Below are 13,035 nucleotides of genomic sequence, written 5' to 3'. Positions count from 1 at the left end.
AGGCAAAAAAGTTTGAAACTGCTATAAATGTCAGCTTTGAGCAGATGTTTGAATGTGCATGTGGGGCACTTCTAATTATTCTCCCTCTTTTTTTATTGCTTCCTTTTTTTTCCTTCCTTTCCTTGCTTCCTTTCTTCCCATCAGACCCTCGTCAGTCCCAGTCCTCTCCTCCGTGGTCGTACGAACAGACGTACCCATCCTACCTGAGTCCTATGGCGTCCCCTTCCGTCCACTCCACCACCCCCCTCTCCTCCAGCCGAGGCACGGGCCTTCCTGCCATCAGTGACGTGCCTAGACGATTGCCAGGTAGAGGCGCTACTCTCCGGGGAAAGATACACATACGGTTTCAATCAAATATTTGCATACACTATGAAAACACATAAACGTAGGTTCTCCCACAGTATAACTTTAAATTAGACTGAAGGTTTCCTGTTTAAGGTTGATTTGAATCACCAGAGTTGTTTCTATTTGATAAAACCCAAATGAATGAAAAGATTTTTATATTCGAAATACAGAAGCTTATATACACTCAGAAAAAAGTCCTTTAAAGAATCTTGCAAAGCCAAAATCCTAACATCATGGCTTCCCAATATAGTGCTTCCCAGGATGACATCATGGAATGATCCAAATTAAACCGATCTATCAGGAAGAGAATCGTGGAGCTCAACAAGGCAGACTCATCGCTGGGTACAATTTTTGGATATCTAAAGTTGCAATTTCAATCTGTCAAATAATTATAGAGGACTATAAACACCATGGAAATGTCCAGACATCATACCGCTCGTTTTGAAAAAGGGTTCTGTGTCATTTGGTTCAAAATGTGAGAATCAACCATGGAACAAAAGCATGTTAGCTGAAAGCGGTAAAGAGTATCAGTATTAATATGAGCTTAAAAGCCACTCAGCAAGGAAGAAGTCAGTACGTCAAGAGAAATATAAGAAAAATGATTCCTTATGTTCTTAAAGATAAACTTTAGGAGGCGGTTTCGTGACCTGAAGGGTTGCCCCATAATGCGTGTTTTTAAAATTTGAAATATAAAAAAAACGGGATCCATGCAAGCTTGTGAACACCACCCCATGCTCGGAAGTAGGGGGGCAAAACTGATGACATCTCGAGACAAGGACATTATTTGGAAATACTGAAGCAACATCTTAAGACCAGCCAGGAAAGAAAAGCCTTGGTACAAAAAGGTCTTCCAATTAGACATTAATCCTAACCATACCATCAAATTAGTTACTATGTGGCTGAACGAGAACAAAGTCCCGGTTCCGGAGTGGCCTTCACAAAGCCCTGATCTCGTGCCATAGTAAATTTGCGGTCAGAGCTAAAAAGGTGTGGGTCAGTGTGGTGGACTATGAACCCAACTTCATTACATCAGTTATGTCTGGAGAAATATGCCAAGATTCCAGCAAACCGATGTGAGGAGGATATCCAATATGCTTCAGCCAACTCATACAGTTTAAAAAGGCAATGCTACCAAATACTAATGAAGAGTATGTAAACTTCTGAATTTGAAGAAAGCCAAATAAAAGTTCTGGAAAAGATTTCCTCTAATTATTTAGGCATTTAGGAAACTGAAATAACGTTGGTAATTCTAACTCATGAAGAAAAATAAAATGAACTTTTTATATAATCTAGGTAAATATCTGGTTTTAGTTGGACCATTTTTATACATTCTTCCAATTAAAAGAAAAATCCCTCCTTAAGTTACAGAGAACAGCTATTTATCAGCGTGTTGCTCTTAGAGTGAGTATGATCTGCTCACTAACAGAGGTGGAGAAAAAGCTTGTTTCCCTTTTTTGCTCTGAGCCTTTGATCCAAGAGGAGTATGGATAATAACAGGCCCAGGGATAATAACAGGGTCGTGACTGACAAATAAAGTGTCTTTACAGCAACATGTCTCAAAGCATTCTGGGTAACTAGTTTCTTTGCACCAATGGCAGCATCTGTGTTCCAATTTGTCTATTTTTTCCTCCTGGCGCGAAAGGGTCTTTTAAAAAAAAATCGTGCCGCCAAACAAGTTTTCTCCCCCATACACCTGTTGACTCACTGCCATCTGTAGCTTTTCTACCTTTCTTTTTTCTGTCTGTTTCCTTGTACTAGCACACTTTACCAGCCTCTTTGTGTGTGTGGGTGTGCTTATGTGCCTCGAGCGAGGGTGAGTGATTAAACAACGCAGCCGTGTGACTCTGTATCAGAGAGGGTTTAAAATCCAGCCAGCTGCCCTGTCAGCTCTGATTAGTTTAGTCTTCTCCCTCGGCTTTCATCTTGCAAGCTTTGTTCTTTTGTTCTCCAAGTGATACATGTGCAAGTGAGAGCATGCGCACACGTACAGGAGCAGACCTCTGCCCACTCGCACACCTGCATGAAAACCCTTTTAAAGAGATGTGCCCCAAGGCTCGCCGATTTCCCTGGATCATAATGACACCTTGTCAGGTTTCTCTGCAAATACCAATCACTGATAAATTGCTTTCTAATAGTGTCAATACTACTATTAGGTTCACATTTTTTGTCTCTTTACAACCACAAGTTATGACCTAGATAGTTTGGAAGTAGAAGAAAAAAACCAACATATTTGTCGATACTCCATAGATCCAAGCCTCTTGGGGTATAGCTACCATCTGTGCAGAAAGCCCACTGAATAACACAAATTGTTAAACAATGCTAAAGAATTTTAGCCGATTTAATGTCTGAACTTTGACTAGGCCATTTTAACACAGGAAAATCATTTGATTCTTTGATCTAAGCCATTTCTAGCTCATGTATATTACAGGACTCTTCCCTGCTTTTCCGGTCATTTGCCGTTTACAACAGCTTTTTTTTTTTTTACCATTGTTGCTCTGAATCACCACAGCATGATTCTCCGACCACCATGTTTCACAATGGAGATGGGATTATGAAGGGTTGCGTGGTTGTTAGTTTTCCAACATGCAAACAAGTTCAGTTTGGGTCAGATGCAGATGACCTAATGGCTTTTTTTCAACAAAGCCTTCCTCTTATTACACTTCAATAAATGTAACATCTGCAGAGTGTACCACTATTAGTTGTCCCTCTAACAAACCATTTTAACTTACCTGTGGATCTCTGCAGCTCCTGACAGAGTTAGCAGAGGCCAGTTGGCTAACTTTTATTAATTCTCTCCATGACCAGCCTTTCAGCAAAGAATCTGCAGTGATTTTGCCACTTCTGATGTCATTTTGTATTTTCTTTAGAGGGTTCCAGAGTAAGAGATCGAAATAGAAATGGTGGATTGTCTTTTATCTGTAAGTTATATTTATCCATAGACCCTTCAATTATTTCTTAATAAATATGATATGTAAGTCTAATTAAGTAGATTGAAGTTTTGCAAGAGGAAAAAATGTAAAGTTATAAATAAATAATTAATACATAATTTAGCTCTACGCTGTGTGGATATGCTACACCAACTTTAATCAAACCAGCCCACTGGTTAAAAAGTTAATCAAGTCCAGTCATAACACCTAATTCGGAAATGATGCCTCAGTGTTTGAAAATCCCTCTAAACATTTAGACCCTGTTACACTCTGGTTTCCTTTCAGCTAATAAAGTTTGATCTGGCTCATCATCACACAGGCTCTCTGAGCTCAGGGGTAGGCCGAAAAAAGTTTAAAACAAGAGTCGGGAGTTTATTGAACAGCCCTGAGATCACACTTTTGCCCCACAACAGACACAATTTCCCTCTATTGCCGCTTGAATCAAACAAATCTGGTGGAAAGAGGAAGTTTAAGGGCCCTAATTGGCAGCATATGCTATCTGACGCTAGCGACAAACCCTACTTCGCAATCCCTCCCTGCACATAAACACCACAGCCCCCCACCCCCCACCCCCTGTCCTCTCAGAGCAGACATGGTGACACGGAAGACGCCTGGTGATTTATGATAAGAGCGCCATGGCTGGACTAAACCACCGAGAGGAGACGGATGGAGGACCTCCTATTCTCCTTTAACTCTTCGCCCAGCACGAAGCTAGCCGCAGCCAGTTAGTGGTTTTTGGGGTATTTTTTAAGGGATGAAGCGAAAAGAGGAACGAAGGGTGAGATGGAGCAGCTCCCGCTCAGCGCTCCATCGCAAACACACACACACACACACACACTGGAGCCGATGGGAGGCGAAGAGAGGAGCCACATCAGAGCTCAGCCCTGCCTCATTATGGATCTCATGGAAACTGTTTCTGCACAAAGTGTTTCCACATGTGCAGCTCCTGATTCATCCCAACTTGCTTTTTTATGTGCATACAGTATTCACACACATCCACTCTCGGCACACACACAAACCAGTTGCACACACATAAACAATAATTTAGACACACATAAACATGTGCCAACACACACAGAAGAGCGTGGATATGTAAATACATTAAGGCATATGTGGCTTAACTGAGGTTATCAAAACTCAGGAACTGATGTGAAAAGTGCTCCAGAAGCTGCTGATTCTGATAGTATTTATAGATAAGTGCTATTCCATAACCCACAAAGTTAATTTGCAAATTGGTAAATACACATATCAGGCTTGAAATGGCTGGTAAATTTACAGCAGTTTAATTTCTCGAGAGACTTATCTATTAAACTCAATTATTATACAAGAGGTTTAAAACTGACACTCTTAAATGATGTGTAAAAACGCTGCCTTGCAAAAGAACTCATAGCTGTTGAACTTTTTCTAAATTTGGTCACATTTCAACCACAAGATAATTTATTTTCGATTCTATGCAATAGACTAACATTAAGTTATGCACTATGAAACAATATGTGGTTTTCTGATTGCTTTTGTGAAATAAATCTAGAGAGGTGTGGCATGCTTTACTCTGATGCCCCTAAATAAAACACACTGCAACCAGTCGCATGCAAAAGTCAGCTTATGATTAGAAAAGAGCTACATTTATACCGCTATGGTTGGTTGACAGTACAGATCACCCTGAACACATTATCCGTTATGCTGAAACTTGGTGGTGGTGGCATCATAATGTGGATAGTGTTCTTTGAGGGTTGTAAAATACTTGAGAACAGGAAAGATTCACTTTTTATTGGAAAAAATATAATATACACATTGGAATGTTTTAGAAAGAAAGCATATCAAACAGTCCAGACTTTAATCCAAATCTAGTCTTCAAAAATACAATGAAGTTATTAAAAAGGGAAAAAAAACTCAAATAATGAATAATTTTTAGGCATTGAAGTTCTTTTTTAACACTCTCTCTGTATGAGCATGACTTTTATTTTGAAGGATGACCTCACTTAGGTCAGGATAAAATGGTCGACTTGGTACTATGATGCTGTGGGACAGCTCAAAATCTGCTACCTGACTGCTTTGTGGGAATATCAAATGATATTCAGTTGAATTTCCTGGTTGTTCAGCTGCTATAATGTCACCAACATCTGAGAAGCTTCACTGTGTTTAAAATTATGTTTTCATTTTTTTTTGTCTCTGTGTTTCTAGGCTCTTCTGACCTGAGCCCGTTTCCTGGTCAGTTCGAGCGCCAGTTCCCGAGCCTTTCCTCCATCACGGACAGCCGCTTCTCCAGCCCCCGCATGCACTACCCGGCCACCTTCACCTACACCCCCCCAGTCACCTCTGCCATGACCCTGGGTAGCGCCCACTACCACACCTACCTCCCCCCGCCTTACCCGGGCTCCACCCAGAGCCAGAGTGGACCCTTTCAGACCAGCAGCACCCCATATCTCTACTACGGCGCCTCCTCCAACTCGTACCAGTTCTCAATGGTTCCCGGCGGGGACCGTTCACCGTCTCGGATGGTCCCGCCTTGCACTAGCGCCTCCACAGGCACCTCCCTGGTGAACCCTAACCTGCCCAGTCAGACGGAAGGAGGGGTGGATGGCGACGGGAGCCACAGTAATTCCCCAACCGTGCTCAACCCCGGTGGCCGCATGGATGAAGCAGTCTGGAGGCCATACTGAGGAAGACCAGGGGACACACAGCTAACAAGTCAACCGATGTCGTGGTTTGAAAGCACAAAACCTTTTTTTCATGTAGTGAAAAGGGGATTTTCTTGCCTCTCCTCGGCTATCTCCACCTTCTGCTTGGGAATTAATCAGAAATGATTTAAAAAAAGAACAGACTAGAACCGACTTGTCTTCCTGGAATGTGTTTGGACCAAGGCACTAGAAAGGGAGCCATTCTCACAGCAATAATGAGAAAAATAAACTATTTTAATTTTACCAAACCCACCCAGATGGGACGTTATTTCCGTTTTATGGCAGCCCACCAGCAAAGGGATGCTTAACCGACTAAAGACTGCCCCTTCTTTTTGTAACGTGTTTGTACTTTATTAAGGCTTTTTTTTTTTTGCAGAGCATGTTTTTGTACAACAATACCAAGATGCAACCAAAGCACTGAGTAGCAGATGAGAAGCTTGTGTTACCCAAAGTGGCGTGGACATTCATTTTGCTCTAAACCAGTTAAGTTAAGTTGTACATTGTGGGTTGTGTTGTTGATGTAGTTTGGAGCATTTTTTTCTTAGTTTTAACTTATAAAGCCATAAATTATGTATTGTATTTGAAACTTGAGTCGAAGAAGTGTAATCTGAATATTTTTGATGTATCTATATGTCTAAGTTAATTTGTTTCCTTTGATTAGTAAGTTAAGAGGTTTTATTTCTTTGTTGTTGCTGCGCCTAAAGATTTAAGTCGCTTGGAATATGAAATCTAATTTCCAAAGAGTATTGCAACATGTTTCTTCTGGTGTAAAATACAGCATAACTGCTCGACACATTAAGAGGCCAACATCTTCAGTAGGCGTCGACACACATTTGGCTTAGAATTAAACCTTTGGTATTTATTGAGCAATAACTCGCATCGTGCCTCTTGGCGACACAGCATTAAAGCCAGCTTCGGTGGGGAAGAGAGTAATTATCCATTTATGGATATTTTCTTATATTTTGTCTGGTCTGGCGTGCACTTACAATCTGCTTTTCTTGACAATATGAGAAATCCAAAGTGAGTCCCTGGATAGATGCACCTGGAGGTGCACTTTCCAGCATCAGTTTAGACTTTTAAGGCTCAGTTGTTTTGTGATACATGAACTCCTCAGGACTGGAATAAACCCTGGATAATATCTGCTATATCTGCTTTTCTTTCTCGCTCCTTCTTTTTGATTTTGTTTTTCATATCCAGCCTGGCTGAAGGCTCTGCCGAGATTATAGCTTACACATGCCAAGTTTATTATAGCTTTCATATCATGTGCAAAAGATGACTTTGAAAAAGTTTGGGTTTGTGCGTGACACGCAGAGGAAAAAAAAAAATGTATGACATTCCTTCAGGCATTTATTTATCTACAGTTTTTAGATTTAATATCTGACGTCCCAGCCTAAAACAACATTCTCTTTCAGCACTATAAGGAACAGTTCTGCGCTGAACCCCAAAAGTGCCTGGGTTCAGTGAAAAAGTGCAAAAACTGAGGTGATTGGATTCAGCTGCTGGCAGCACACTGGTGACCAAAAAAAGAAAATATGGGAGACTTGTATGTTTGTTTCATAAAAGCACTTATTTCTTTTTTTATTTCTAGCAGCACTCACGGCTGGCTAAACTCAGCTATCTCGCCCATGCAGAATGGATAACACTTGGCCAAATAAACCATTTACATCTGACTCCTGTCAGCCAGTTGGTGTTTATTTAAAAAAAAAAACAGACTATTTTTATTATTTGGTTCATTCTAGTATTTAATGTGTGCAGGTAATGTAGCCTCTGCGTTTGTAAAAGTAGAGAAAATCATGGTATCAGCGGGTTCAGGCTTTTCTGACTCACTTTGTCATATTGGAAAATGTCACAGTGTATTTCTTCAACTGCCTTAACTCAGACAATAGATTCTCTGAATAAAACCATGAAAGTGAAATATTTATAAATCATTTCTAAACAAGGTTATTTTACATTTTTACCCCAGGTCTTGTAGTCTGCCTTTTAAAACCTAGAAAATCGACACAGCACTGCCATCCCACCCTGTCCGCATCTACTTCTGGTACTTTTTTTCTACAATATCAGAAAAAGCTGAATTTGTGTTTTTTTTTAAACTGTTGGGGAATAAACTGTCATGATGAAACCCTGTATTATTTAACAATCAGTGTGTATACTTGTACTTTCTGTTGCTCCTATGTAAAGTTTACATGTTATTTCCTTTGTTATCCTCCTTCACATGAACACCTGTCAGGAACTAAAAGTCTAAATGACACAGATAGATTTTGCTGGTACGTTTCGTAAAGGGGATTTATATATATATATATATATATATATTACAAGAAGGGACAAGCAGGCCTGACAACAGTGAGTGAAATTGGCATTGTGATTGTACATTTGTTTATTTGAAAAATAAAGCTGGTATTTTGTAACTTACTTTTAATTTTCTCACTGTCGGATTTGTACATCCTTCAACATTACCTTGCTAGTTAATTTATTTATTTGCTCAGATTTTTTTAAAGTTAGTTTTTTTCCATTATTTGCTTACTTTCTTGTGTAAATCTTAGTCATTTATTTCATCTTTTGCTTATTTATTAATGCCTTTTTTGTAGTTATTCATAATGAATATATCTCATGTGTTTCAAATTACTTAATTCTGCTTATGTAAACATGTTATACTAAGAAATAATCTATCCTTCTTGGTAACTATCTGTCTTTCTGCCATTCTATTATATCTAATTTCATGTATTTATTAATTAGTGCATCAAGATATTTTATTTGTTTTTGTTTATCTATTTGAAAATCATAATCAAAGTGTGTTTATTTTATAGTTCAGTGTTGTTCAACTCTAAGGTATAAGAAACTTTCCAAAGTATCCTTAAATAATGATTAATTGGCTAAATCAGTTGCAGAAAACTAGAATAAACACCTGAAAAGAACCAGTTAGGCATTCTGGCTGTAGGTCAGATGTAAATAATGAGCATTCCTGTGAGATTGGGTCTGCAACAGGTTTGAAGCAGAAGAGTGACACGTCTTTGATGACCTAAGATGTTTGAAGACAATAAGGGGTTGACTTTATTTTCAAAGAATTTGACTTTTATATAAAGAAACTCCTTCACATACCCCATCTTTAGCAGCCTTTAACGGTTACCAAGCATATCGCTGTGTTCTGCACATTAAAAGCACATTTAGTAGTAACTTCTCCTCTGCCCCTCTGTCTGCACCAACATTGTCTTTGGCTGGTAGGGGATCAGGAGCCCGGTGGGCCCCCAGCATGCACAGCTACACTACTGCTGCTGCCACAGCCGCTGCCATGGCTGCGTGTCAGCAACACACTGTGAAACCAAAGAGATGGAGACAGGAGCAGAAAGCAGGGCGAACCCGGCAAGCTGTTTTACATTATTCCAAGACATAATAGAGCCAATCTAAGTGTGTGTGTATATACATGCTGAAAAGGGAGATCTACACCATCTCCATTATGTTTTGTTAAGGCAGGGGATTGGGAACATTCTCTGGATTTTCCTGAATATGGATTACATGGTTTCAGGTTTGCATTCTCTGCGTTCTCAGCTATGTCTAGCAATTATAATAATGAACTCTGCAGGAGCAGAAGAACACAGACACCCAGGCAAATTAGCATAATGTCCTCCAAGCACGGGAGAGTCATCAGCACGCAGAATGAGTCATTTGAGAGTGGTTGGTATAGACCTGTTGTCAAAGTAAAGTTTGGCAGTGTAGCACGTTGCCAGCTATGATGTGCTTCTTTTTTTTATTTTAGCAGCAAAGCAGACATGATTTTCAAACATTACGCAATCAGGGGAGAATAAAGGAAGACTTTATGAGTAGGCGAAACCACAGTTTGAAAGGATGATGCCAGTTGGAGATTTTTTGTTTAAAGACAGAAAACACACACACAGATCTGACAGCCCAATACAAACTGTTTACTTGACCTCTACAAACTTTTTAGAGGAGCTGCTCAGGCGGGAAGTGATCCTCAAGGGCCTCATACCACTCAGAGGGCAGTATATCTCCTCCTATGTTTCCGTTTCTGCTAACAAGACCATGTCTGTGTGTGTGGTTGTGTGTGTGTCTGTCTTTATACATCTTGATTTCTCATTTAGTCTGTGGACTCTTCAGTTCAGACATCAACTGTTAAATCAGTATTAAGCTTTGACCTCCTTTACCCCTGGACTATGTTGACGCCTCAGAGGAGGACCGCTCATTGCAATGGTGAGAAATTTTTAATTTTGGTCAAGATGCATTCAGCATCCTAATGGATTTTAAACCATGACAACTACATACTTTGGCGCTCCCTAGTGGCTCCTGTTAAGAATCCTCTGGGAGAAACTGAAGAGACAAACTATAATATCCTGCAATATAGTAAGAACCTGTGGACATTTTAAGATTTCGTTGGGAATAAAATCCCATTTATTTTATTGGGATTTCATTCAATGCGAGAGAACTGACAAACTAGATCTGTGAAGAGAGCAGAACAGCTAGATATGGAGCACCTATAAACTGCAACTTTCAAGTCTTTTCACAGATCACCAGACAGACCATCAGGATTTTAACCAAGCCATTTAAACACATATATTTTCTTCAACACCTTCAGGGCATTTTGAAGAGGTAAAATCTCTGCCTTGGTCTCAGATATTTGAAGCCTGTAACAGGTTTTCCTTCTCAAACTCTTCTCAAATGCTTCTTTCATCTTTAGACCAGCAAAGTACCTGAGATGCTACTCATATTGACCAGCTTCACTGATAATGCTAAAAAAACATCAAGCATTAACCACCATGTTTCCCTGTCTGATGTGTGTAGGGTTGTGCACGGGGTCGAATGTTGCCTATATTCTGGTCACAATACTGGACAGAGGCCCATTTTGTGGTTGTTTGATTTGATCTGAACAAACTGCCAACAATTGTTTTCTTCTTGTCCGTCTTCCAAAGGGGCGAAATGGATGAATTGCAGATGACCAAATATACTTTTGATCCTCTTACCTGAGCTGTGGACCTCTGCAGCTCACTCAACGTATCCTTTTAGGTTAATGTACAATTTTTGGGGGGTTTGCATAGACCCCCTACATTATTGAATGATAGAGAAAACTGTGCCCTGGAAGATGTTTAAGACTGGAAATTGGTTTTAAGGCACACTCCTTCAAATGTCTATGTAGCGTTTTTTCCTAACCTGTCTGCTGCATTCCTTTGCCTTTATGATGCTGTTTGTTCACTAATGTACAGTTACAGAAGACCTAGGCTTATAGTGAGATTAAATTAAACTAATTTGGGCTCTATTCAGTAATGAGGAGAGTTCTCCAGGGACTGTATGATTTCTGATTTTATTTGCTCGGGTCCTCTGTCTGATGTATTTCCAGGCTCTTCTGACCTGAGCCCGTTTCCTGGTCAGAAGGAAACGTGGTACCCGTGGTCATTGGGGCACTCGGGCAGTGACCCCCAAACTGGAGGAGTGGTTACAGCAGATCCCTGGAAATACATCAGACATCTCGGTCCAGAAGAGTGCAGTTCTAGGAACAGCAAAGAGACTGTGCAGAACCCTCAAGCTCACAGGGGGGAAGACCACCCGAGATGGGTGAGGAATAGTTTTATATATATATATATATATACACACACACACGCACAAAAATAAACATTGTAAGGGGTGTGAATACTTAGTGAGTGCTGTATTTCTGCCTTTAACAGTCTCTGGAAATATCCCAGAGTGACATTTGCCACTAAACCAGGCAAGTCTTTAAAAGAGCTTTTATAAACACCTATAATGTCTACATTTAATGAGAGCAGTCAGCCCAGGTTATGTAACATGATACTAGCCACACTGCCACGAAAAGGAAGAATTACTGTGAAATTTTGACTGTCAGGACCATGGACAGCGACCAAACACATACGTAAACAAAAGGCTTCCTTGTCCAAACCCTTCTCTTAATGACAGCATTTTAAATGGTGTGCCATTGCTGCTGTCAAAAATGACTATGAGACTGAATAAGCTGCAACTCTGCTCCAAACATTCATACAAAACAAGCTTCTTTATTTTTATCCAGAGGTTTCAGCCAGGCAATACATTTTCGGCCAGGAGCCCTATTTTCAATAGAAACTGAGCGTGAAGGAACTCTGTGTTCCTGCTGTCATTCGAAGGTCTTTTAAAACTTTATCAGTGAGTATTAATTTCAGAAGTAATGGACCAGTGTTTCACAGCTGCCATAATACTCACAGGTTAATGACACGCAGCCAGAGTGACATTTAGATCAAGTCAGGGCATTTTGGGGAGGGAATCCACCATATTACCATAAGGATGCCAGCCATTGTGTATGGTTCTGCTTTTAACATCCATCTTCTGCGGCTCCAGGGATCAGAACTCATGTTAGTGGCAGGTTTTATGGTTTATAGATGGAAAGTAAAAAAGGCTGTGTGTTTCCTGCAGGCGAAGCAATGATTTACAACTATGAATGATAAAGTAAGCACCCGTCCGACAGCATGGATGTGTGAGGGCTGCTGAGGATCCAGAAATATCCGACATGAGGATGTGAGTGTAGCTGTGCAGTGAGAGCGGTCACCGCAGTGAGGTTATGTATGTTGGAAGGCAGCGCAGAGGAAAAAGTCCTGGCTTATTGGCTGGTATCAGTACCTGACATCATCCTCTCACATAATTAGCACACTGTCCACATCCTTCTCCAGTGACCGGGGATTATTTCATGTGGTTCACAACTGGAACTGAAGCCTAACCAGCAAATTTAACCCGGACTTTAAGTACATCTGGGTTCTGCAGTCTGCAGACATGATTGCTGCTCACTAGAGCAATTTTTCTCCAGAAAACAATCTGATATGTTTATTGTTATCTTCATTTTAATTTTAGTTGGCTTGTTTAAATGTTATACGAGTGGGATGATCACCTGGCTTAAAGCTGAAGCAGTCCTCTCGTCAGGGCTGTCTCAGCCTCCAAGCAACTGATCCAAGACAGCAGCCATAAAATCCTCTCTGGTGAAGTCGTCAGTCTTTAGCCTAGACCGCAGGCGCGCGCCAAGCAGATCAATAATCCCCATCAAGCTTCACCACAAGCCACTCAAACGTCTGAGGACAAGCAAGCAGAGGAGGGTCGGGGGA

General features: G+C 40.5%; 1 protein-coding gene across 4 annotated transcripts in view; it reads left to right on the top strand.

Annotated features, from left to right (window-relative positions):
• The window catches only part of runx2b (RUNX family transcription factor 2b), a 57,214-nt gene extending 49,733 nt beyond the window's left edge, over positions 1-7,481 (top strand). For 2 of the 4 annotated variants that reach the window (XM_038286060.1, XM_038286061.1), the window contains 2 exons: positions 145-306; positions 5,454-7,481. In XM_038286060.1, the coding sequence (XP_038141988.1) occupies positions 145-306; positions 5,454-5,932 (641 nt within the window). In that variant the 3' untranslated portion in view covers positions 5,933-7,481. The remainder of the gene's footprint in view (positions 1-144; positions 307-5,453) is intronic. The other 2 variants (XM_038286062.1, XM_038286063.1) reach the window with 1 other exon arrangement.
• The last annotated feature ends 5,554 nt before the right edge of the window (positions 7,482-13,035 follow it).

The sequence above is a fragment of the Cyprinodon tularosa genome, unplaced genomic scaffold, assembly GCF_016077235.1.
Source record: "Cyprinodon tularosa strain WSP-4 unplaced genomic scaffold, ASM1607723v1 ctg22, whole genome shotgun sequence".
Taxonomy (NCBI): Eukaryota; Metazoa; Chordata; class Actinopteri; order Cyprinodontiformes; family Cyprinodontidae; genus Cyprinodon; species Cyprinodon tularosa.
This window is presented reverse-complemented; position numbering and strand designations above follow the sequence as displayed.